This window comes from Tenrec ecaudatus, chromosome 12 (genome assembly GCF_050624435.1).
Source record: "Tenrec ecaudatus isolate mTenEca1 chromosome 12, mTenEca1.hap1, whole genome shotgun sequence".
In the NCBI taxonomy this organism is placed as follows: domain Eukaryota; kingdom Metazoa; phylum Chordata; class Mammalia; order Afrosoricida; family Tenrecidae; genus Tenrec; species Tenrec ecaudatus.
Window position 1 is genome coordinate 20719929 of NC_134541.1, and position 25698 is coordinate 20745626.

The following is a 25698-nucleotide window of genomic DNA, read 5'->3' on the forward strand; positions in this document are numbered from 1 at the left end:
TATCGTGTTAAGAGCTGTATGAACCCCCAATAAAATTATTTGATTTTTTAAAAGTTTGTGGAAACATAGCATGAAAAGACTATGAGCAGGAGGTGTCTTGGACAGAGGGGCTCTTAATCTGGTCGCAACATCAGCCTTTTGGCATTGTTTACTGTAGAGGAGCAGAATTCATGAAAATAATTTGGCCTCTGTTTCACTGTGCTAAGATAGATATCTTTTCAGAATTGGTACTTTCCCATTCCAGGTGGCTATACATTTGAAGGATGCCAGAGACCCCAGCCAGTGATTCTGGGCTGTGAGATGGGAGGGGCTCCTTCTGTCTCTTAGAAACATACTTAGCTCTGATGGTCTGTCCTTTTCCTTTTCTAGAATTTAGTGGTAACCTGGTAACCAGGCAGGGATCTGAATACTTGTCCTTCACTAGAGCCCAGGGTTTGTGACTGAGCCAAGACACTGGTGCAAAGCGGCTGGTGAGACCAGCCCCTCTCTCTTCACTCTGCTCTGAGGATATACTAGTCAGATGAGGGTGATTTGGGGATACAAGGACTAACCTCTGATATGTACTAAATGAATAGGTAATTATGAAACCAGAACAAAACAGCCTGTTTGAGAAAATAATTGACTCATCCGCTGTCAATTCTTAACAGGAAGAGCAGTGAGTATCTGCATTGTGGATTTCTTTTTGTTCTAATTCTATAATGAGTTGTCTCCTGGTAGGTAAAGTGCTGCAGAGATGCAGTTCTGTCTGCTAGAAATGTGTTTCTTATGAATATACTAAGGTGGGTGCAAAGCTGAGAGCAGGGAAGTTTATTGGTGACTTGTTCTAATAGCAAAACTGGGAAGGAACCTACAGTAGTCCCTCAAAAGGACAACTAATTAACTCATAGCTCATCCACCAGTTTCTCAGCTGTTACAATGGGCACATTATTGAAGAGAACCCCAAACTCCCAGAGCTGTTGTCATCTATGATACTCGGAACAGATTTATATTTCTTAAAGCAGTCTGCATTGTTCTTTTAAATATCCTTTTATGTTAACCTTTTGATTTAAGTAAAAATATACTACCAGTTACTCCCAAATTAATCTTTTTTTTTTTTTTTAGAAACTGGTTAATATTAACATCTTTGGTGCATTAGCCAGCTGTTCTGTAGCTTCAGTTAGGTGGGTTTTCATTCATAATCGTACCCCCAGGGGTTTCAGATCTCACAGCAACAGAGATGAGCAGGGTATAATTTTTTCCAAAGTTAATTGTAGATGTGAAACAGCAAGTTTAATAAGAGATCTACTTTCACAATGAGCTTATCCTACTTCTCTCAGAAGTACGATGTTAGGCCATACTGATGACTTAAGAAATCGCAGAGCATGAAACTAGAAAATTATGCTAGTGCTAAAGAAATTTACAGACTCCAGAATTTATGTGTGCAGAGTCCAGTGCATGACAGAAAGGAGACCCATGAGTGGTGTGAACTGGAACTTTAATTTCAGCTGATCAGGATTGAAATACTAGCTCTTCCACTATGTGACTTTGTGTAACGCAAAACTTGCCTTGCTCATCCTCATTGGGAGCAGTCAGACCTGCCTTTGGTAAGGATTAAATGAGGTAATTTATTGAGTGACTGGCCATCACTGTATTCCACACTAGAAAACCAAACCCACTGCCATCGAGTTGATTACAACACACAGCACCCCGATAGAACTGCTAATGTCGGTTTCTGAGACTATTAACTTTTCAAGATTAAAAAGCCTCACCTTTTTTTAGAGCAACTTGGTGGTTTCAAACTGCTTACCTTGCTGTTAGCAGCACAATTTGTAATCCACTATGCCGCTAGTGCTCAGAAGTCCTTAGTGTAACAAAAAAATAATATTAAACGTTCTTTTTCTCAACATGATTCTAAAGTATAAGAAGTAGCAGCAAATAAAACATACATACTTTAAAAATGAGCTTTTCTTTTAATTTTCCTCTTCTCTGAAGAAATATGTAAATCACACTTGGATCTTGAAAATGCCCCATTTCCTTGTCACAAGTCTCATCACGGTAAATTATTCTGAGATGACAAATTTTACACCTTAATCAAAACTCAGTAATAAAATAATCATGCTTGTCATTAACTAGAAAGGGATTAAAAGGAGTAGTATGCCAAGGACAAAGATTTAGAGGCTGACTTAGTACTGCCTAAATAAGTGTTACAAGGAAAATGCTGTTGTTAAGTGCTGTCAGGTTGGTTCTGACTCATTGCAAACCCTGGCTACAGCAGACTGAAATGTCATTCCCTTCCCAGTGTTGTGTTTGAGCCCATTGGTACAGCCACTCTGTCAGTCCATCTCCTAGACTAGAGCAGTGGTTCTCAACCTGTGGCTTGCGACCCCTCTGGGAGTCAAGTGACCCTTTCACAGGGGTCTCCCGATTTGTAACAGTAGCAAAATGACAGTGATGAAAATAATGTTATGGTTAGGGGTCCTCACCACATGAGTAACTGTATGAAAGGGTTGCGGCATGAGGGAGGTTGTGGACCGCTGCTCTAGAGGATCTGCTGCTTTTTCATTGATCTCCACTCTTCAAGCATGATGCTCTTCTCCTGACCTCATCTTCAAACATGTTCTAACTCTACTGCTTCTAAGACAGGTTTTCCTTTCTTCTGGTAGTATGCTCAATCATCACCAACCCCCATAGTTGAGTAGCATCACGTCTGTAGTCTTCAGTGTACATATTCCAGCTTTGGCATACACATGAAGCTATTGAAAACACCATGGTTTGGGTCAGGCACATATTAGTCCTCAAAGAAACACCTTTGCTCTTTAAGACTTTCAAGAGATTCTTTAAAGCAGACTTTCCAATGCCATACATAGATAATTTGATTTCTTGACTTGCTTCCATAGGTATTGATTACAGATCTAAGTAAAATGATGAAATCCTTGTTAACTTCAATCTTTTCTGTTTATCATGATGTGGTTTACTGGTTCGTTTGTGAGACCCCCATCTCCCACCTTTACATTAAGTGCAATCAATATTGAAGTCTGTAGACTTTGTCCTTCACCATAAAGTACTTTACGTCCCCTTCATTTTCATCAAACAAGGTTGTTTTCTCTGCAGATTGCAGGATATTACTGAGCTGTCCTCCAGTCCTAAGTCTGCATTCTGTATGCAGATAGCCCAGCATGCAGATGGAATAATATGGTGGAAGGATGTAACCTTTAATCACATATTTTCTGATTTTAAACCATGTAGTATCCCTGAGTTCTGTTAAAATGACTGCATCTTGGTATATGTACAGGTTACACATGAGCACAGTAAGGTATTGTTGAATTTCCCTTATTGGGGTGTTACCTAGTCACCGTTTTTACGACCCCTGGTCGAGTGCCCCTGCGTAGTGAATGAAGCAGCAGCAGGCGTTGGCTCTGGTGCTCTCTGCTTCTAGCAGACGTCTATGTGGTGCAGCAGTTACACTCTCCTTCCCTGGATTCTCTTGAATCTGGCCCGAATTTTTGGCAGCTCAATGTTGATATACAACTGCAACTGTTTTTGAATTATCTTCCACAAATTTGTACTTGCATGAGATATTAAGGGTATTATTTAATCTCCACATTATTTTGAGTCACCTTTCTTTGGAATGTGCAAATATGGATCTCTGCCAGTTAGTTGGCCTGGTAACTGTCTTCCAACTTTTTGGCATGAACTACTGAACTTTTCAGCCCTGCATCAGTTATTGGAACCATTTCAATTGCTATTCCATCAATTCTTAGAACCTTGTTTTTCCCCAGTGCTTCTCTATAGCTTGGACTTTTTCTTTCAATACCATGGGTACCTGATGATATACTACCTTTTGAAGTGACGGATTGTTTTTGTAATGATGCTCTGCTTCATTCAATATTTTGGCCATAACCCAAGCCCAACCCACCGAATTGATCCAGATTCACAGCAGTCTCATATAGGGCTTCAGAGACTGTGATATGGAAGCAGAAAGCTTGCTTTTTCTCCCAGAGAGCAGCCAGGGGGTTGAGCCACCAGCTGATGTTTTGCACAACATCTACACCGCAGTGTCACCGGGACTCTTCATTTTGCCCATAAAATCAATCTTTCAATATTACAACTCACTGTTTGAATTTTTCCCTTCAGTTCTTCCAACTTAAGACATGCTGGCTCTCTCTGTTTAGACCTGGTTATTGAAGCAGTCGTGGAGGAATGCTAGCAAGGGCAACAGCTCTGAACACCAAGGAGCCAGTTTGCAGTTGAACTTGATGATGAGACAAGAGAAATTGTTTCCACAATGAAAAGGAAACAGTCATTCATGTTATCAACTCCACATCCATCAAACTGGGCAGAGGCTGGGAACAGAAAATCTTTCTGGAAAGAAAAACTCAAATTTCCCAAAATTATAAAGTCCTAGGAGGTCCTGGTTGGACCTGGGTTGGCCTACCACTTCACCATCCCCAACCCTTCACCTCTCCAGAAACTACTCAATATAATTCAGCAGTTCTCAACCTGTGGGTCACGATCCCTTTGGATGTTGAACGACCCTTTCACAGGGATCACCGAAGACCATCAGAAAACACATATTTCCGATGGTCTCGAGACACTGCTTCTCTGTCCGTCTCCAGGTGGTTCTGCCCACATGCAGATACACCCACATACGAATACCCGGCGTAAAGACTGTTACCCATGTTACACCATGCTTCAAGACAAAAATTCGTTTGTCATTAGAAATAAATATTTCACAGTATATAATTACATATTGTTTGTGTGATTAATCACTATGCTTTAATTATGTTCAATTTGTAACAATGAAAACACATCCTGAATATCAGATATTTACATGATGATTCATAACAGTAGCAAAATTACAGTTATGAAGTAGCAATGGAAATAATTTTATGGTTGGGGATCACGATAACATGAGGAACTATATTAAGTGGTCGTAGCATTAGGGAGGTTGAGAACCACTGATATAATGGATTGACACTCTCCACCCTCCGGGCTGGGGGGCAGCGGAGGAATCCAGCACCTATCCCTTGATACCTTGGGAAATACTCTTCACACTCCCATGCATGTACGCACACCAAATAGAGTAAAACATACACCAGCTGTTTAAGGAAAAGAAACGTTGAGCATGTTTTTTCCCTTTGATTCTTATATTCTAGGTTTTTGCACACTACATTGTAATACTTTACTTGGCCTTGAACCGCCCTTTGAAAATTTCTGATCAGCTCTCTTACATCACTGTTCTTAATCACTTTAGCTTCTCTGTTAAGAGCAAGATTCAGAATCTCTTCCAATAGCCATTTTGAGCTTTTCTTTCATTTTAATGATCTATTTTGATTTCGTGTATGGTGTTCTTGATGTCATCCCACAACTCCTCTGGTCTTTATTAATTCATGTTTGGTGCTTCAGATCTGTTCTTAAAGTGATATCTCAATTTTAGACTAAAGAAGTTAGTAGAATTCTTCAAATTCATCTTTAAGTCTACCAAGAACACCAGTTGCTAATACAGCACTTACTCAAATTTACATACCAACCACTAAGCCAACGATGAACTTCTTTGTCCTCCAAAAGAAACCTACTAGTAGCCATTCTCCGTTCCCTCATTACCTTTGTCTCCCCATCCCCAGCCACTGGCAGCCTCTAATCTTCCTCTGTTACTGAGGTTTTCCTGTTGTGCACATTTCTGTAAGTGGTCTTTTGGGTCTGGCTTCTTTCACTTAGCATAATATTTTCAAGGTTCAACCACGCTATAGCCTTATCAGACAGGGTAGAGAAGGCACTTTGTGCGTTTTAAAGACTTTAACTCTTTGTGGGAGTAGAAAGCCTGTCTTTCTATCATAGTGGCTGGTGGTTTGAAACTGCTGACCTTGCAGTTAGCAGCCCAACTTGTAACCACGGCACCACTTTAATGTCCTTTTTGATAGAAGCTAAAACATGGACTTTGTTTAGGCTTCCCTCTCATCCTACCCCTACACACTAACCTTGAACTAATGAAAGAAATGAAAATCAATCTTATATTTTAATCTTCAGAAAATAACTTTTCAACCTCTCAACAAAGTGCTTTAAAAATAAACATTGTTTCTGATGAATTTGAAATTACAACTTTATAGTTTTTCAATTAGAATTTCTTTCTTTTGAGATACTTCCTTTTTTAGCATTTAAATATGCTGTATTTCTTCTTCTTCCAAATGTTCCAGGTCTACCACATCTAAGAATATAATCTTGGGCAATCTCTTTTCATTGATAATTTCTTTTTTTTTTTTAATTGATAATTTCATCTGTAAAAATTGAGAGTTGTTATTGGTTGTTTTATGGTTGTCTCGGTGGCCCTGTGTACAACAGAATGAAACACTGCCTAGTTCTGGGCCATCCTCACAATCGCTCCTGTATTGGGGTTTATTGCTGCAGCCAGTAGGTCTTACTGAGGACCTCCCTCCCTCCTTTGTGCTGGCCCTCTACCATGCACGAGATCCTGCTGTAGGAACTGGTCCCTCCTGGTAACATGTCCAAAGTACATGAGATGAAACCTCTCCATTGATTCTGTGGTATACTTCTTCTAGCACAGATTTCCTTTCCTTCTTGCAGTCTCGAGTATAGAAAATATTTTTTACCAACAGCACAATTAAAAACACAAGTTCTTCCTTAATTCATTGTCCAGCTTTTACATACATATTAGATGATTGAAAATACCTTGGGCCAAGCTCATCTTTGTCTTAAGAGAGACGTCCTTCAGGGACGTTGAAAAGTTGGGAGAGATGTGGAGTCACACTGCGGCTGATGACAAGCAGCCTTCCGAGAAGAAGGCCGCAAAGCTGAAGAAGTATGAAAAGGATATCACCGCATACTGGGCTCAAAGGAAGCCTGATGCCACAATAAAGGGAGTTGTCGAGGCTGAGTGAAGCAAAAGGAGGAAGACAAAGAAGGAGAAAGAGGAGGTCAAAGATGACAATGAAGATGAAGAAGATAATGATGGTGAAGAAGTTGGTTCTGGCGCAGTTTTTTTTCCTTGTCTATAAAGCATTTAACCCCCCTGTACACAACTCACTCCTTTTAAAAGAAAAAAATTTAAATGTTAAAAAAAAGTGACATCTTTGCACATTTACACTTTTGCAAGAGATTGGCCCTGTGCAATACGTATTTGATTTCCGGACTGCTGCTTTTTCATGGGCGTTGATTGTACATCTAAGTAAATGAAATCCGTGACAACTTTAATCTTTTCCCATTTTTATCATATTGCTTCCTGGTTGGCTCAGTTGTGAGAATTTTTGTTTTCCTTTGTTAAGGTTTAATCCATATTGAATTAGTCTTTGATCTTCATCATGAAGTATGTTAAGTCCTCTTTGCTTTAAGCAAGCAAGGTTGTGTTACCTGCATACTTTAGGCCGTTAATAAGCCTTTCTTCAGTCCTGATGCCATGTTCTTCATGTAGTCTAATTTCTTAGATTATTTGCTCAGCGTATAGATTAAATACGTATGCTGAAATGATACAATCCTGACACACATCCTTCTTGATTTTAAACCATGCATTATCTCCTTGTTCTGTTTGAATGGTTACCTCTTGGTCTCAGCTGCTTGGGTGAGCCCTGTTCTTCAGAAGAGGGGAAGAGGGCCCAGCCCCACTCTGACCTACAGGGGAGCTACTGTGATGCAATTAAACCTTTTGTGTGTTGTCTTTGAAAGCCTCTTTAATAAGAAAAGTGATCTCTCTCTCTCTCTCTCTCTCTCTCTCTCTCTCTCTCTCTCTCTCTCTCTCTCTCTCTCTCTCTCTCTTTCTCTCCACCTATGCATGCTAAGCAAAAACTTATTCCCTGCGGGCCAAGTGTACCTAGCACAGAATTCAGTAATATTCAGAGATGGACGGGCTTTAACTGGATACTGATAAAGCCCACTGCTGGGATTCTCCTTGCCTTGTATTTGATTTTAAATTCTTGTTATGTCTACCGATCTCCTCCTCTTCCTGGGTCAGTCTAATCAGCAATGAGATTGTCAAGCTGAATTTCTCTTCTTTTTGTTCTGAATCCTGCCAGGGTGACCAATTCCCTCTGGGTTTAAAGCTTGTTTATAATGCTAGACTTTGCACTAAGATCCAAAAAATACTCTTTTCTTTCATCCTTTCCTCCTTGGAACTCAATCTTATGTTTGAGATGAAAGGGAGATGGAAATGAAGAAAACAGAAGGGGCAATGTGTAGCTGAATTTGCTGGTGCTGTTACTTCCAGGATGGACAGGAGGTCAGAGTGTAGTTCCAATAACCAGCACACTGGAGGGAAATTGCACCACCTGTGCAAGTGTCTGTGCCCTTTAGCACATGGCAGGCCTCGTGGTAGCAGAGCAGGCCACTCATAATTGGAGCTTGCTCCTAAGTCATCCCTCAAAAATGACTGTACCCATCTTCCTAGAAAGCATGCTTGCCCCTCCCAGGCACTTGGAAGTTATTTCTTTGTTCCAGATCCAAGAGACAGTGCTGTTCCCAAATCCAGGTGCCCACTTTATTGTCTGATTATTGGTACCTTAGCTTGCTTAGTTAGGGAATGGTACATGTTTTTTGACAATGACAGACCTGAAAACATGTGACTTCTACTTCCTTACTGAATGTGTATGTGATGCTGTTCAAAAACTGCTTTGAAACTTCCCTTCCACGGTTGCCCTCAGCAGCCGTGACACATTCTCCCTGACGTCTGTCATGGCAAAGTTCTTTTTCATGGGTAGGTTGGTTTTTGCAAGTAGTATACTGTTTGACTGTTTGGTGTCGAGTCTGGTAGGTAAGTTAGATGGCCATTCAAGAGGTCACCCCCTTAAATTATGGGGGAAAATGTACACTCTGCAGAACCTGAGGTTCTTGTTGAAAATCCACCCAGTTGAATGTTGGCTGCTTGATACTTGGTAGAACAGAGACTTGGGGAACTAAAGATAGACTAAAGAAATAAAATCAGAGCGTGTGTGTGTGTGAGTGTGTGTGTGTGTGTGTGTGTGTGAGTGCGTGTGTGAGTGTGTGTGTCTGTGTATGTGTCTGTCTGTGTGTGTGTGAGTGTGAGTGTGTGTCTGTGTGCGTGTGTTTCTGTGTGTGTGAGTGTGTGTGTCTGTGTGTGTGTCTGTGTGTGTGTCTGTGTGTGTGCGCGCGCGTGTGTGTGGTTTTCAGAATGCTTCCATTGATAGCACCTTTGTTTTTTACATACTTGAACAATAACTTCTTGCATAATAGTGTGCTAAGTGCTAAGTGTGTTAAATAGGAGGCGTCGGACTTTGCGGCTGATGGTGGCATGTCAAGATACTTTGCGGGAGTCTTTTGAAGCCTCCTCTTCTTGACATGGAGTTGGAACGAGTTATCAGACAACTGCATAGAATCCTTTTTTGTAATAAATTTTCCCCCACTTAGCAGTATTCTAGTAACAAGTTGGTACCACTTCACAAGGGCAAGGGACCCATCTGTTTGACACTCTACCCCTAAGGCATCACATAGTAGGGATTGACAAATAGTTGGAACTCAGTATTTGTTGCGTAAAAATTAATAATATTCGTCTGGAGCTTGGCAATAGAAGAGTAATGTGCTTTCCTGTTTCTCTCTATTTTACAGCTGTCAAATTTCAAGGTCCTGAATCACTCCCCAATGTCTGATGCTTCTATCAATTTTGACTACAAATCCCCATCCCCATTTGACTGTGGCACTGATCAGGAAGAGAAAATTGAAGACATTGCTAGTCAATGCCTGCCCCAGAAGGACCTGTTTGCTGCTGAAGAGGAAGCTGATATCCTTTTCCCTAGGAAAATGACGTCCCATAATGGGATGGAGGACAGTGGTGGAGGAGGCACCGGGGTGAAGAAGAAAAGGAAGAAAAAGAACCTAGGAGAGCAAGAGGGTACAGCAAAGGGAAGCAAGGACAGGGAACCCAAGCCAAAGAGGAAGCGAGAGCCTAAAGAGCCAAAGGAACCCAGGAAGGCCAAGGAGCCCAAGAAAGCCAGGGAGCCCAAGGAGCCGAAGCAGAAGGATGGAGCCAAGAAGCCGAGGAAGCCCCGAGAGGCCTCGGGCACCAAGGAGCCCAAAGAGAGGAGAAGTGGCACCGACTCTGCAGCCAGGACGAAGTCCAGGAAGGCCAGGTGTGCACCTTTCTTCCTGCTTTGGGCATTGGGTTCTGCTGCCTTGGACATTACCCAGAGTCCCTGGATATAACTCTTCTATACTTTCTTTGGCCTATGCTTCATCCCTCACTTGTGTATTGTGGGGGTTGGAATAGCCACTTGGTTCTGGTTCGAGGGAATGCCCTTGGAGGTTGCTGTTTCTAATTGCGTTTCTGGAGTTGTTGTGGAATATTTTCAGGATGCGCCCAAGAACTTCAGCTGTCCTTTTTGTCTGGACACTTGCTTAGTATGTAGCATTTGTCAGCTAGGGACTAGTGCCCTGCCTGGTGTGTGGGTATGTCTCTTTAACCCCTTGTTTATGTCCTCCTTTGTTTGTATTCCTTTTGACCAGAAAAGAGCCATTTTTCTCACCTCCTAATGAGACAACCAGTTAACCCTATTACTGATCATGCTATTTCTTTTCATTCCCTTTGTTAACATTAACAGGTTGTAAGGGAGGAGATGTCACAGGTCTGATGGAAGTGGACGGTGGCAGTGAGTGGGTGAGGGGCAGCCATTACGAGGGTATGCAGTTTTGATAGTCACAGGTGGTCTGGGTGGTCCGGGATTGCTGCGGGTGGGAGTGAAGTTTCAGACAGCAGGGGACTGAATTGCTTCCCTCAGCTGCCTGTGGGAACTGTTTCCTAGCTTACTTTCCGAGTTAGCCTTTAGCACAGTGCTTGGTGCATCAACAGTGCCTCAGAAAGGTGAACTGTGTGAGAGCAGAGCAGACCCTAGTTACATGCAGAGGAACCAGAGGGCCTGGGTACAGGGGCAGTATTGCTGTACTTTCTATCAGTATTGCAAATATAGTCATTACTCAGTGAATTTAACATATGCAATAGTTTTTGTTCTGTAATACTCTACATTCAAATGGAATGTTTATCATTTTTCCTCCTTTCAAAACTGTGCAGAGTATTGTAGAACAAAAATTATAAGGTCCCAATCTTAATGAATTAAAGTTACTTAAATATATATGAGATGATATCACATAAAAGACCCAAAGAAACCCAGGATATGATGTTAATGCTTACAGAACACAAGGAGGTGACGAGGCTCTCCCAGTCATCTCATGTTGGGTCAGGCATGGTAAGTGTTACAGAGAGAGTGAGCTTTGTGCAGTGACTTGGAATTTGTTATTTTGTTTGGTTCTCTTTCAGAAGGACAGATGGTTGGGACCAGATGGATAATTTTCTAGACCAATTTAAATTTATGCCTTATAATATTGACTCCCTTCGTCCTGGCAAGAGAGTTCCCCTTTTGACTATTGAAGAGGCTTAGGTCGGACCCTAGGAACAGAGCTCACAGGAATGGCAGTAGAAGGTTAAGAGAGGAGGGTGCAATCAGGTCTCAATTCTATGGTCTCTATTTCTCATTGAATCCAGCAATCATATTCTGTTCTCTTTATAATGTCTTAGGTGGCAGAGTGAACTCTTTTCAATTTCTGCCAATATATTTTATCTCCAAATTCCTCTGGAGAAAATGAAGTCGTTGTTAAGGATAAAGCATGCCGGTGCAGAAGGCAGAGTGAGCGTGAGCTGGTAGAGTGACTTAATATGGGTATTCGGAGAACTGTGAGTAATAACGGTTGTGTCCAAGAATGAGAATAATTAAAGCAGAGTCTTAGAGCACAAATATGAAGACTGGACTAGGTGTAGAAGGCACTGTTAAAGCCACAGGCGTAGCTGAGTTCTCTAAGCCAGTGGCCTCTGGTGTTTACAATTTTATAACCTGTACTTTTTTTCCCTTTTTAATTAAACTTTTAAAAAAAATTTTTTAACCTGTACTTTTAAAGGAGTTTGAGTTTTCCTTTGTGCGGAATCTAAAGCCAAGTGAAGAATATACAGACATAGTTGTAAATTCCGTTTTGGTGGAATGAGCAGCTTTTCAGAAAACAAGCTTGTGTGTCAAACGCAAACGTAGCCATCCTTAGGGGAGCATGCTTTTGATGTAATGGAGCCATGTAAGGACAGCTAACTTAGAAGAAAGCAGGACCTCCTGAGGTATAGAACTACGTGGCAAAAGATTGGACTCGGCATCTTTTTAAAATGGCCAGTTATGTGAGGCTTTTCATGATCTTTATTCTGGGGATTTACATATTGACTTGTGACATAATGTAATTTTTTAATGCATACTTCTCTGCACTGGTTCTGATTCTGGACTGGCTAACCTAATTTCTTCATATCTTTTAAAATTGCTTTGGGCCTTTTAATTGATGGCCCTATGTTCAGAAGAAGTCATTTTTGTTACAAAAGGACATGAATTGGTTTTTAAAGTCATATATGGGTAATTAAGTTCGGGATATTCTGCTCCTTTACTCTTATTAAATATTGGCTTTAACTTAATTTTTATGTCAGAAGTAATTGATTAGACCTGAGATACTATTTCCTGGTTACAAATGATTTGCCGTGTACTTAGATTATTATAGGAGCTTCAGACTGCTGTCTAGGTTTCCCAGTTTTCCTCCTGCAGTTCCTTTCCACCAGGCTCATCTCACCTTCTGGAAGCACTGCTGTTAACCTCAAGTTCCCTTTTCCTCTCTCAGTTCTGAGTCACTTGGGAAATAGTCAACTGAGAGTCAGAGAGCCACCTATCAGCTTTCTTGTTGATGAAGCTTCGTTAGTTGTGACCAGGCTGGGCTTCTTCTTACTCAGTTGAGTTTATCCCACAGAACTGCAGGCACCCACATCTCTGAAGTCTGGGAGAAGGTACTGGACTGGATGTGCATCCTTCCTTTTTCCATCTCTCCAGTTAGATGAAACCAAGGAATCAAGAGGAGCTTGAGGAAAAGCAGAAAATAGGTCTCCAGTAGTGTTCTCTTGGTGAGGAGTAAAACATGGTTTTTCTTAGGAAATCCTGGGGACTGGGGAATGGTAGTCCTCCTATCAGCTTCTCCCCAAGGCTTTCTAAGTTAGGGACCTTTCGCTAATCTGTAATATAAGTTATTAAGTAATCATACTAGCAATAAATAGCTCACCATTTATATATACAGTATCTACTGGGAATGGAACAGTAAAAGAATGGAATTATAAGAGAAGTGTAGTCTCTGAGCCTTTACACTGAGGAGCTTGCAAGGGCTAGAGAGGTAACTTTGTACATATTTTTAAAACCAGCAAAAATTCTATATATAAATGATAGAAAAGGTGGTTATAACTAGCTTCAGAATGGCTGAAAGCATTTCCAGAATTAAATGTTTTCCAGTTTTGAACTTGTGTGCCCCCTGGGAGAAGTAGGTATTGAACTAGATATTACATTACTAAATAAGTGAAAAGAGACTTAAAACCAAACAGAACAAAAGATAATTTAACAAATGTACGTTGGGGAACTCCCAACGTAAGATAATAAACTGAGTATGTTTTTATTTCCTCTTCTCTAAATCCCATTGAAATGTTAGGAAATAAAATAGTTCTTCAAGACAGGTGAGGAAGGCCAATGAGCTCACAGCAGTGGAGAGCCCGTGCATGAGCTGCGTTTGTGGCAGAGGAAGAAGTGCCCCCTTCTCACCCTGGAGCTGGCAGCCCTCAAGGAGGGATTGGTGGCCGGTCATAATGGAGGTGGCTGCAAAGTAACTGCGTGAGCGGTTAGCTGCGAGCTGAACTCTAACAGTAGTACAGAAGATACTTAGCAGTCTGCTAAGGGCTCATGCTGGGCCTCCAAGTTGGTATAACCTCAAGAAAAAGGGTCTGGGGAACAAGATTATCTGTCATTCTTTTCAAACAAATTCTACCAGGAAGGACTGTATTCCACGCCTCCCATTCAGGGGAGGGGCTTGTTGGAGAAAGGAGGAGGGATGCAGCAGCCCAGGAGTTAGTTACCACTGCGTCACTTGACACGTGGTTGACCTGTGGACCACAGAATGTACCTTTGTCTGGCCCTATGCCATCTTCATGATGGTTGGTGATTGGACAGTGAGCTCTTGTGACCAATAGGGCTTTCATCGGCTCATTTTCAGAAGTAGAGCACCGGGCCTTTCTTCTAGTCTATCTTAGTCTAACCTCCACGGAAACCTGTCCATCCTGGAAAACTCTGCTAGTGTTTGAAACACTGGTAGCAAACCTTTCATCATCCAACATTCAAGCTACTATAGTACAGAAAATACATGGGTAGTAGATTATCATCCCAGTCCATTTTAAATAGCAGCAGTCCTCCAACGATCATGAGGTCATAGAGGGAAGGAAGTCACATAAAAGAAGTAAAAAGATAAAAGAACAGAACAGTTGTCTTCAGCAAGATAAAAATTCAAGGGGAGCAAAAGAACTTGTAAACATTTTACAATGAATGCCCTCAAGAAGCTATTTTGTTGGTTAAACAAAGATTGGCCATCATGAACATAGAGCAGTCAGAAAATAAGAAAGTGAATAAAAATTGGAAAGTAAGACTGCCTAAGCTAAAACAATTGAACCAAAATCTGGAGTTGGGAATAAATGAGTTTTACATACAAGACCTAGGTTTATCACCTTTCCTATTAGGATATCAGTAGCTTTTGCTTAATGTGGATAAACCAGGTGTTATGGAATTAGGAGGTATCAGTCAGAAGCATTTTTCTTTGAGAAGTGGGAATTAATTCTGTGTAATTCTGTGGGGTAGCTTTTACTTTTTAATACTTACTGAAATTTATTTTCATGTACTTTTAAAACTTAAAAAGTGATAAAAAAAATCTTTCTATCTTACAAGTAGATAGTTTTTTGTTTGTTTCATTGTGCCTGGGATAATACCACAAATTTTTGAAATCATTTTTAATGGAGCTGACACAGGGGCTTGAGTGATAGGGTATATTTGGTCCCTGTTTTGTCTACAGCTGATTATATCTATACCCAAACCATGTGTGTGTGTGTGTGTGTGTGTGTGTGTGTGTGTGTGTGTGTGTGTGTGTTTAAAAACCAGTATCATTGAAGTCTATGCCAGTTCAGTTCTCTGAATGTTATTAGTTGCTGTTGAGTTGAGTCTGATTGATGGCAACTCCGTGTACGAGAGAATGAAATGTTGCTTAGTTGCCTGCCATCTTCATGATGACTGGTATGACTAAGCCCCTGATTCTGCCACTGTGCATTCTGACTGCCTTCCAGCCTAGGTGCTCATCTTCAGCACAATACCAGAATAGTTTCATTGGCTAATTTTCAGGAGTACCACGTTTCATTGTAAGCTCCCTGAAACCTGTCCAACAGGAGTGATCTTTTTGGTATTTGAAATACTGATAGCATAACTTTGAGCAAAATGGGCAACATAGCAAGGCCTCACAGTTCGACCAACTGAGGGCTGAGTGATGATGTCTGTTTACAGACTAGACTTAGAAGGGCATTATGTAAAAGGTGAATTAAATGTGTGGGATAGTATTCCTGTGTCTCCACTGCTTCTCGGACAAGGGAGGATCACAGGCTGTATGAAGGCCAGGGCTGGAAGCCCCTTTGAAGAGTTTTACCTAGAGTGGAGTTGTGGTTCTGGCGGGAATCCCCAGATGGATGTGGCTGCCTGAGTAATTGAGGTCATCAGGGTGTTTCAGTTCTGAATTTGGGAATTATGACAACTGGCTTCTTCCCTGTCAAGACTTTGATGGTCATTTTTTTAAGACTTTAATTTTAAAATGGGAAAATGAGTTATCTCTAAGTAATACAATTAGTTTGGTAGGTAAATCCTTTCAATGCCTGAAGAACACAGGAGCAAAGTTAATGAAAAATCCTTACTGTCCCTCTATTGTCACACATACCCAAATCTTTCTCTGTATACTCAGATCCACCACTCAGTTTGTAACTCAAGTTTTGCAAAGAAACCTGAAGGTTGATAGAGTCGTGAGAAACGTTTGAGAAAGAATGTCTTATCTAGTGTTTTAATGGTCTGATGTAATTTCATAGTTGGAAGGCCAAAAAGGTGAATTATTTTCCTAATAGAAACCACAGAAGGTAAAAATGAGCAGAATTCTCTTGACTAATGAAACGTTGTAGAAGATGGGAGGAGAGAGCTTGTAGAGTGCAGCTACTAAGAAGCTGTGGCTGTCTGTACTCGGTTCTCCTGCATGTGTACAATAGTTTCTATGTTGTGAGTTTCTTGCAAGTCATAAATACACAAGGAAATGACTTTCTTTAAAACAACAGTATATTATAAAATCAGGTTTATTTTTCTTGTTACTGAAAACAGGTACTTTGTGCTTCGCTTCAAAAATCTTGACGTACTCCAGTTTTTTTTTGTTTTGTTTTGTTTTCCATCCTGTAAGTTTCCTTCTGACTCTGAAAGCTAAAAAAGAGGATTATGGAAACAATCCCTTTGATCTGCTCTCAAATGTCAGCCAGTGATGGCCCTGTAAAGCTGCTGTGCTTTTCAGAATGTTCTTGAGATACAAGTGATATGAAAACAGCTTGAAGTAAAAAAATAATCATACTAAAATAGAGGAAGGAGAACCAGGAGTAGAGCTGAGGGTTTTCTCTGGTTTCTTTGTCTGCAAACTCTGCACATCTCTGCATGTCCTCTCCATCCTTGGCCACTCTTTTCCCCCTCAGTTTGGCGTCATAGCTACCTGTAGCTTTCGGTTTCACAGCTTCATGGCTAAGGAGGACGGAAAAGAGAGTCATTTGTCATACCTGCTTCTGCCAAAAATAAAAAGGAAGGATTCCCGAACCTAGCTGAGACATGTGGTTACCCCTGGGCCACCATAGCCCTGCTCAACCTTCTGCCACTGTCATACTCGGGGCCAATAAGATCAGAAGAAAGCTACTGAACAAGTACAATACCCACTTATCCTCCAAAATGGAATTTTTTTCAAAGCTATGTTTTTAATTTTTTTACAGTACAATCTTATCATCTTTAAAGTATTTTCCATTACACTTAATACATTTGTCAGATCTGTGATTCCATTCTTGAAAACATTTTTCAAATTCATCTGTTGGGATGGATGACGTGACAGCACCTCCCTCGTTTTTTCTTCTCCTCGTCTACGTCATCAAATCACTGTTCTTTCATGTGTCTCTGCATTTGAGGAACTTAGTTGCAGAGTGAGGTAAGGGGAGTAAGGTGTGTGGGGCAAGAGAAGCGTGCTGTTCTTTGCCAAAAACTGACACATTGAGTTGGCTGCTTGAGCAGCTGCATTTTCATGGTGACAAAACCAGTCCCCCATCTACCAGAAATCAGGCAATTTTTGTCCCAAACTGCTATGCAGTATTTCCAGATCCTCAAAGTAGAAAGCTTGATTAACAATCTGTCCTGGTGGAACAAACTATAAATGTACTATTCCCCTCATATCAAAATAACAAATGAACATCATCTTGATCTTTGATTTCACTTGACAAGTTTCTCTTTGGGTCAGGTGAGTATGGTATCTTCCCTGGCTTGATTATAGTTCTTTCACTTTCAGGGTCATGAGAATAGCACCATGCCTCATCATCAGTAAGGACCTTGGGGAAAAAAGTCTGGGTTGCTTCAGAGCTGTCTTTGCAAAGCACGACATATTTCCACTCTTTTTCCTGGCCAGTAGGAACCCAAGGCACAAATTTCACGTGACCCTTCTCATTCCCAAATCTTCTGCTAAAATGTGCTGAACTGAGCATCAAGATAGTCTTTGTAGCTTCCCCATCTCTTCAATGGTCTAGTGTCGGTCTTTGAGCACAAGTGCAGGAATTTTGTCGACATTTTCGTCTGTTAGGGAAGTTGACGGACGTCTAGAACAAGGTTTGTCATCAATTGACATTTTACCTTTTATGAAATGACAAAACCACTCATACACTTGAGTTTTCTCCAAAGTGGTGTCCTTGTATACTGTGTCCAACATCACAACAGTTTCTGTGGCATTTTTCTTGAGCAGGAGACACAATTTTTCAGCCTCACGCTGTTCTCTTAAATCAGCCATCACAAAAAATGAAGTTCGAGTGAAACTGCTTTTATGAAAAAATTCACTGTGACTAAAGAGAACCTTCCCAGGCAACACCACTGGGTGCATTAATTCAAGAGTGAGTTTCTTGATGCTCGCCTAGTGGGGAAAAAATGTATAATATGAAAGTCTGCCCAACAGAGCTTTTTTTTTGGGTACCCCCTCATGTATATATGCAAAACTACATAAATACACAGTAAAACCTATACAAGTTTATGTGTGTGGCAAGAATGTATTCTAGCTTCTCCAGTACAATGACTAAAAATAATAAATTGTATATGCCATGTGGCACTTAAACCTTGACTTGCATTGGGTCAAAATCATGGAAGCCTGTATTTATCAAATTAGTGAGGCGGTGTGTATGTTCTGGGGCTAAGTTAAGGTTGTGTTGTAAGAACTTGGAGACCATATGAGTTAAGTGTAAAATAATTCTTAAATGCAAAAGATAATCGCATAGCATGAGAGAAGTGATCAAAAGTTTATAACATTATAAAAGTTAAATTTTGCTTAAAAATAATTTTAAAATTGTCCTTTAATTATGAAGCAACAGACTTGAAGAAATATTTTATTTTAAAAATCTTGTTGAGAATATATCCAGCAAAATATATACAGATTCACTAGTCTCTACTTGTACAATTTGTTGATATTAGTCAGTGTCACAACAATATATATCACATAAGGTTTTGCCAGTTCAACTTTTCACAGGTGTACAAATGAAGACACACAGGTGTCTTCATCTCTATAACCCTACCCTTAAAAATGGTGATTTTTTTCCCCATCATCTTTCCTTTCCTCCTTCCTCTGTTAATTACGAATACATTTTCTTCTCTATACATTGACATTTTCTTGCCTTTTTATGTAAGTGAGGTCGCCTAGTGTATTTGTCCTTTTGCAGCTGACTTTGCTTGGCCTTCACTCTTTAGCTTCGTCCATTTGGTAAATACTTTAAATCTATGACGGGTTTCTGCCTTACTTAGGTTCTGGCTTTCACAGGCTTTGCTGTGTGTATATAGAATTTTGCATATATCAGTTCACTGCCAAAGTGGAAACTGTTTGTACAGTACCTTTCGTCAATGTTGTGGGTATTTCGTTTGCTTCCACCTTTTGGCTATTGTGAATGGAGTGTTTGTATGTCTGCTTTCACATCTTTTGGGTCTGTACCAGGAGTGGAATTCCAGACCATATGGTATTATTATTTTTTTTTTTTTAGGAAGCATCACACCCTTCCCTCCCCCTCCCCCCTGCCATAATTGCTATTCCATTTTCTGTTCCCACAGCAATGGGTAAGGGTTCCAATCTCCTCATATCCTTGACAACATTGTATTTTTTATTCCAAAAAATGCTTGGCCATTTTAGTGAAAGTAAAATTATATCTCATTGTTACTTTGAGTTACATCTCTGATGGATGATACTGAACTGTCTTTTAATGTGTTTGTGCCCACTAGACTGTCATCTTTGTTGAGATGGATATTGAAGTCCTCTGTGATTGGGTTTTTTATTGAAGTTCTATACAAGCAGTCTCGAGTTAAGAACCTTTAGACGTTAAAAGACAAGTAGGATTAGAACGTGAGTCTGATGTTGGCTGTTGTAATTTAAGGACATTTGGGGTAGATGGTTTTGGAAACTATCCTCCCAGTCAGTAGCTTGTCTTAGCACTTTTTGATGAATAAGTTTTTTTGATTTTATGAAATTCCATTTATTTATTTAGTCTTTTGCTAGGATACAAGGGACCTTCGATAGTTTATGTAATTAAAATATACCAGAATTTTTTTCTGTGAACTTTTGAAGGCCTTTAACATAATTCATTGTTAAAAGCTAATAAACGTAACAGTATTGTCCAGCCCTGTTCTAAGAATTTTATGCTTTGAATTTGTGCATTTAGGTCCTCAATCCACTTTGAATTTAATTTTGTGTGTAACACAAGTCAAAGATCCTATTTAAATTTTGTTTTGCATGTGGAAACCCACTTTTCCTACGACCTTTTTTTCAGTTGGGATTTAGTATGCATATCATTCCATATTTCAACCATGTCAAGTAGACATGTACAATTGCTACCACAATCACCTAGTACCATTTATTGAAGAGACTCTTTCCCCATGGATTGGACCTTGATAACAATCAGTTTATCATAAATAAAGCGTGGCTTTATTTCTGGACTCTCAATTCTGTTCCAAAACTTAAAGAATGCAGCAAAGGCAGTACTCAGCAGGAAACTTAATGCCAACATGAAAAAAAAATCCCTCAGATCAACAGCCTAACCCAATAGCTACAGGAACTGTACATAGAAGAACAAATCAAGTATAAATTTACTGGAAGGAAATTACAAAGATCAGAGCATAAATCAAAAGCAGGAAACAAAAAGAACAAGTAAAACTAGAACTTGTGATGAGTTATTTGGTATCTTCTCTTTGTAGTTCCTAAGTTAGGGAGTTAGGCTGTTGACGTAAGATTCTTTCTCACGTTTCTCTCTGCTACCTTTGCTGTGTCCCATAAACTTTTGTTTGTTGACTCTTCTGTTTGTGCCTTCCTTTCCAACTTCCTTGACCCATTGGTAGTTTTATACTCTTTTTATTTTATTTCCATACACTTGTTGCTTTTCTAGGGTTTTCACGTTACTGTCTACTTTCACTCCGAGAAAATACCTTGTATGGTTTCAATCTTTGGAAATTAATTGAAGTGTTACACCAGCACCCGTGTCAACCTTGGCTAGGTGATGGTTATCAGTGTTAGGTAATTTTGTGCTCAGTAGTGTGATTTGATGCCATTATCTTATATTGTAAGTCACCTCTCTGTTAGTAAAGTAGTTTTAGAGACAGTTATGGTAATGAGGCAAAGTTTAATTTATAAAGTAAGGTTATATTTTAAATAAATGTTTTTAAAATAAAAGGGAATAAAAAGCCAGCACAGCTCAGAGGGGCCAACAACCACCAAGACAGAAGAACCAGGAAAAGAAGGCATCCTTTGGCCCTAGCACCCCTGCTTCGGCAACCTCATAGACCCAGGGGAATATTGATAACCAAGATACACAGAGCGCTCCAAAGAACTCAAGGCCTAAGACGTTGAACGGAGACTAGGGTCTTCCTTGAGAGCTAACAGAAAACCTTCACTTAAAGCCAGAGCTCTTAATTCAGACTTCTAGCATCCTAAACTGTAAGAGAATAAATATTTTAGTCAGAGCCATCCACATGCGGTTTGTCTGTTACAACAGTTCTAGATAATGACAGTGACCTAACAAGTATTTTCCTGGAGGATAACCATGTGCACTGGAGTATGTCTGTTAAGTGTAGTTGGTTTATAGTGTCATTCCAGTCCTCTGCTGCTCTATTGATCTCCAACTATTACCGTAGTGCTTTCTGTTTCTCCTTTGAATTCTACCTGTGTTTGCTTTTATCTTTAATTTAGGTTCTGGGATGTTAGTGCATGTATATTTAGGATTGCTAAATCCTCTTGATTAAATTGACCCTTTTACTGCTATATAGTGTCCATCTTTTGTATCAGATTTTGTCTTACTTTGATACTGAGACTGCCCCCTCAATGTTTTATTGGTTATTTACCTGGAATACTATTTTCTGTCTTTACCATTCACAACCTATTTCTGTCCGTGGATCTAGGTTTGTCTCTGGTACACAGTGCATAGGTGGGTCATGCTGTGTTTCTTCCATTCTGCTGCGCTCTGTGCCTTTTGACCAGAGCATTTAGTCCATTTGCATTTGCTGTAAGTACTGCTAAGATGTGACTGCTACCATTTTTTTGTTTGTATTTTATTTGCTTTTTTGTCATTGTTCTTTACTGGTGTGTGTGTGGGTATGAGTGTGTTTGGTTTCTTAGAGAAAACCTTTTTTGGATCCCTTATCCTTTTCTTGTGTGTGTGTGTGCCCTATATATTTTCCTAGTGATTACCGAGAATATTTAACAGCTTATATTTATACCGTTCTATGTTAAGTTGACACCAACTCAACGTCAGTATCATTTAAGAAATTCTGTATGTATGTAAACCATTTTCCCTGCTGTTGTTAATAATTCTGTCTTTACATTTCATCAACCCTGTCATAAAATTTTTTATCGTTGCATTTATATTTTTAATATAAAACCAGGAAAGACTAGCCTTTGTACTTGTCTACACAGTTCCCCTTTTAAAGAATCTTTCTGTTTTGTCTATATCTTAAAATAATTTTCTAATGTCTTTTCCAAAATACCCATTAGTATTTTCTATAGGGCCTGTCTGGCAGAAAGAACTCTCTTGGCTTCTAATTTGTCTGGGAATGTTTTAATTTCACCCTTGTTCTCGAAGGGCAGCTGGACTGGATGACCGTGTGTTTTTTTGTTTCAGTATCCCTCTTGCCTTCTGGCCTCCTGTGCTTCTGGGGGACATTGGCCTTTAATCTTGCTGGGAGCCTTTATACTTATCTTTAATTTTTGAATGCCTAACTGTGATGTTGGTGGGAGAAATTTGGGGCCGTCTACTACTTTATAAAGATTTACAGTCTTAGAAACTAGCTTGAAAAATCTGATAAATGTAGACGAGAGATAGGTTGGAAAATCCTTTTGTAGCCACCAAAGAAAAGATTGGTACCATCCCAAGTCACTAGTGGGTGTGAAATATAGGTGGGAACAAGTTGCAGAGAAGTAGGGTGTTTGATCTGAAAACATCTCCCCACAGATTGCTTTTTAGTTGAAAGGGAGCAAAAGCTATAACTGGACAGTGATTATGTAAGAAAATGGCCTTCAGCGTTGCAGAAGCACAATCGGAGCCCATTGCGTTCTACGTTGGCCGACTCCGTTGGGGAAGGATTCTCTTCAGCAGCTTGGTTACACGACATGTGACTCAATTAGTTTTTGCTCAATGGCTATTTTATAAGAAGTTCCCTGTTCCTCAAGATTGTGTGACCTCTACTGAAGTGAATGATAATTTTGGCACTAATGCTAATTTGGAGAGACATTACTGGAGTGTTTACCAGTAGCCCTCCAATATTATGAGCTCCTGGGTAGCACTCTTCTTCCAATTGAAGGAAAGCACGTCCCTGCTTTAAAGCACCTTTCACCATCAAACACGGACTCCTAAAACTGCCACAGATCTGTGAAGAAACTCCGCCTCACTATCAAGGTGTTTTGATTGTGTGGGCAAAAGTGATTTTAAAAACCAAGTTTTTCTCTTACATTTTAAGTTTTGATGATTTATCAGGATAGTATTATTGATAACAATATTATTTATATAATTTTATATAGTTTTTATATTTATTTAAATATTATATTTGATAATGATAGTATTTATCAGGATTTATGTCTTGAAGGATGAATTCACTGTTTTAGAAGACTAAAGAAAAGACTAATCTGTCTCAAACTTTATAAAGTGAAACATTTAGTGTAGCTTGATATATTTGACATATACATCTTTATTTGGAAATAATATCAATCTTATAGAAAATTTCCCAGTGGTACATAGAACACTTTATTACCCAGTGCACCTGCTAATAATATTTTAGCCCCATTTCTTTTTAATTAGAGAGGTCTATCTGTGTGTTCATATGTGTGTATATATGCAAATGTGTACATATATCTGAGGGACCTTCAAAAAAGTTAATGAAGAAATTCCATCTCTTAGTTACTTTTTACACATGAGCTTCTTGAAGCCCCTGTCTTACTGTACACTCACCTAGCCATTTGAGAATAAGGTTGCATACAATGGGTCTCTTTATCACTACACGTGTCAGTGTGTGTTTCCTAAAAGTAAGGCCATTTTCATAGTTAACCATTGTGTTGTCACTGCTTTTGTTTCATTGCCAGCAATAATCAATCTGGGGAGAAATTTTAGGGTTGCGCAAATATCTCACTCCTCTGCAAATTGTTCTCCCTAGATCTCTCTCACACCCTGTGGTGACTCTGAATGGAACCAGTCTTCACTGTGGTGTCCACAAAAGTATTTCCCAGCCCAGCCCTTCTCCACATTTATCACTTAGATTCCACAACAAGCAGAAATCTTCCTTCTCCCTCGTGTATTGACTATCAATTAGTACTCATAATTAGTACTCAAACAAACTTGGCTCTCGAGTCAGTTCTGACTCACTATGACCCTATACAAATGACATTTTTTTCCAGTGGCTTTTAATTCATTACTGTCCTGAATTACTTGGGTGCTGACAAGGTCTTAATTTTGGCCAACCTGAATTTGGTAAGCTATTTCCTATGTTGTTGTGACATGACTTCTCCATTTATTTCTTCTTGTTTCCTTACTTTGCTCAAGGAGATAGCCAGATATTCCAGGCTCATCCTTCTTTCCTATCCTGGCTTTGGAATCTGTTATTTCTCCAAGGAGCTTTCACATTAGAAACCAAGATCTGGATACTCAATGTTCCCATTGCTACTGGAGCATCTATGATTCTTGGACTTTTCATTTCTTAAAACTCAGAAGTACATACATGCTCACACGTATATGCATACACACATACCTACTCGTATGGTTGTAGTCTTATTTTAAAAATCATGAGTTTATACTAATTGCTTCAATTCACATTTATCTCCACAGGGGTTCCAATGTTTTGTATTTTCATCGTCTTTCTCCCACATTGATTACCTTGACTCCCAACCTCAGTACATTTTCATGTTTGCTTAACCCTGTACTACTACATCTAAACTAGTTTCAGACTTGCTTCAGCCACACAGCTGCCAGAAAACAGATCAGTATTTCCTGCTCTTCCATTTCTTTCGAGAGCTGACTGAGAAGAGTGCAGGCAGAGACGTAGGTTCGGCTCCAGACTATCACGATAAAAGTATCCCAATAAAGGCAATCCCACTAATCTCATTATGAAAAAATTTAAACTAGTGTGAAGACATACAGACATAAAAGGAGCACACGTGCCAATAGACTTGTGCAAGGTCGCCAAACCCTTCCAGTTGTTTGTTCAAAGAGAAACAAAAGGCAGCTCAGAGCATGATAAAGCAAAGCGCAGTAAAATGCGGTATGCCTATACATAGTCAAATACAGTGTTCAGAAATGAAGTGATTAACTTTTGTATGTCTGATTTTTTTCTCCCTTTAATGTGGTGATTTGCTTGAAATAACGTGGATTAATTTGTTTTAGTTTCTTCTTGCCTTCTTTCCAGACTCATTAATTTTTTAATATGTGTATCTATATCAGGCTTCCAAAAGTCAAATCTGTTTGTAAAAGCAGTCTCAGAGTAGTTTGATTCCCTCCTGTATCTTTAATAATCTGTTCTCCCCACTTTGTTGATAACCAACTTCCTTGTTTTCTGGTTTATTTTTCCTGAGTGTGTCTTTGAAATGACAAGCCAGTGCATATTTTTTAAATTTCCCTTTTATCTTACACAATCATTTTCCACTTTACAATCTATCCTTGAAGTAATTTTCTATCAGTTCATTGAACTCTCTTATTTTTATGAGAACCTAGCCTCCATTGTGTGTGTGTGTATCTAGTTACTGTAATCTCTTTTGTTTGGACAGTTAAGTTCTCACTTCATCAATATCAAATACTGCAGTGGATAACTACCATATATGCCTTTGTATTTTCATATGGTTGGAGTTGTATCCCTAAGATCAATACCTAGAAGTGGGGTTGCCAGGTCAAAGGGCATATGCACGTGTAGTTTTGTTGCATATTGTTGAGCCTCTACTTTTGAAGAAACTGGAATTTCAAGGAGCAAACGAGCATTCATGAACCAACTGTCATAGAATAGCAATTCAGCGGTTAAGGTTCTGACATTTGATGAAAAATGAAGTTTTCTCGAAGTTTTCTCA

General features: G+C 39.6%; 1 protein-coding gene across 3 annotated transcripts in view; it reads left to right on the top strand.

Annotated features, from left to right (window-relative positions):
• Positions 1 to 25698, top strand: part of CHD6 (chromodomain helicase DNA binding protein 6) — a 219056-nt gene that overhangs the window by 58663 nt on the left and 134695 nt on the right. For all 3 annotated transcript variants that reach the window (XM_075528737.1, XM_075528740.1, XM_075528738.1), the window contains exon 3: positions 9550 to 10070. In XM_075528737.1, the coding sequence (XP_075384852.1) occupies positions 9550 to 10070 (521 nt within the window). The remainder of the gene's footprint in view (positions 1 to 9549; positions 10071 to 25698) is intronic.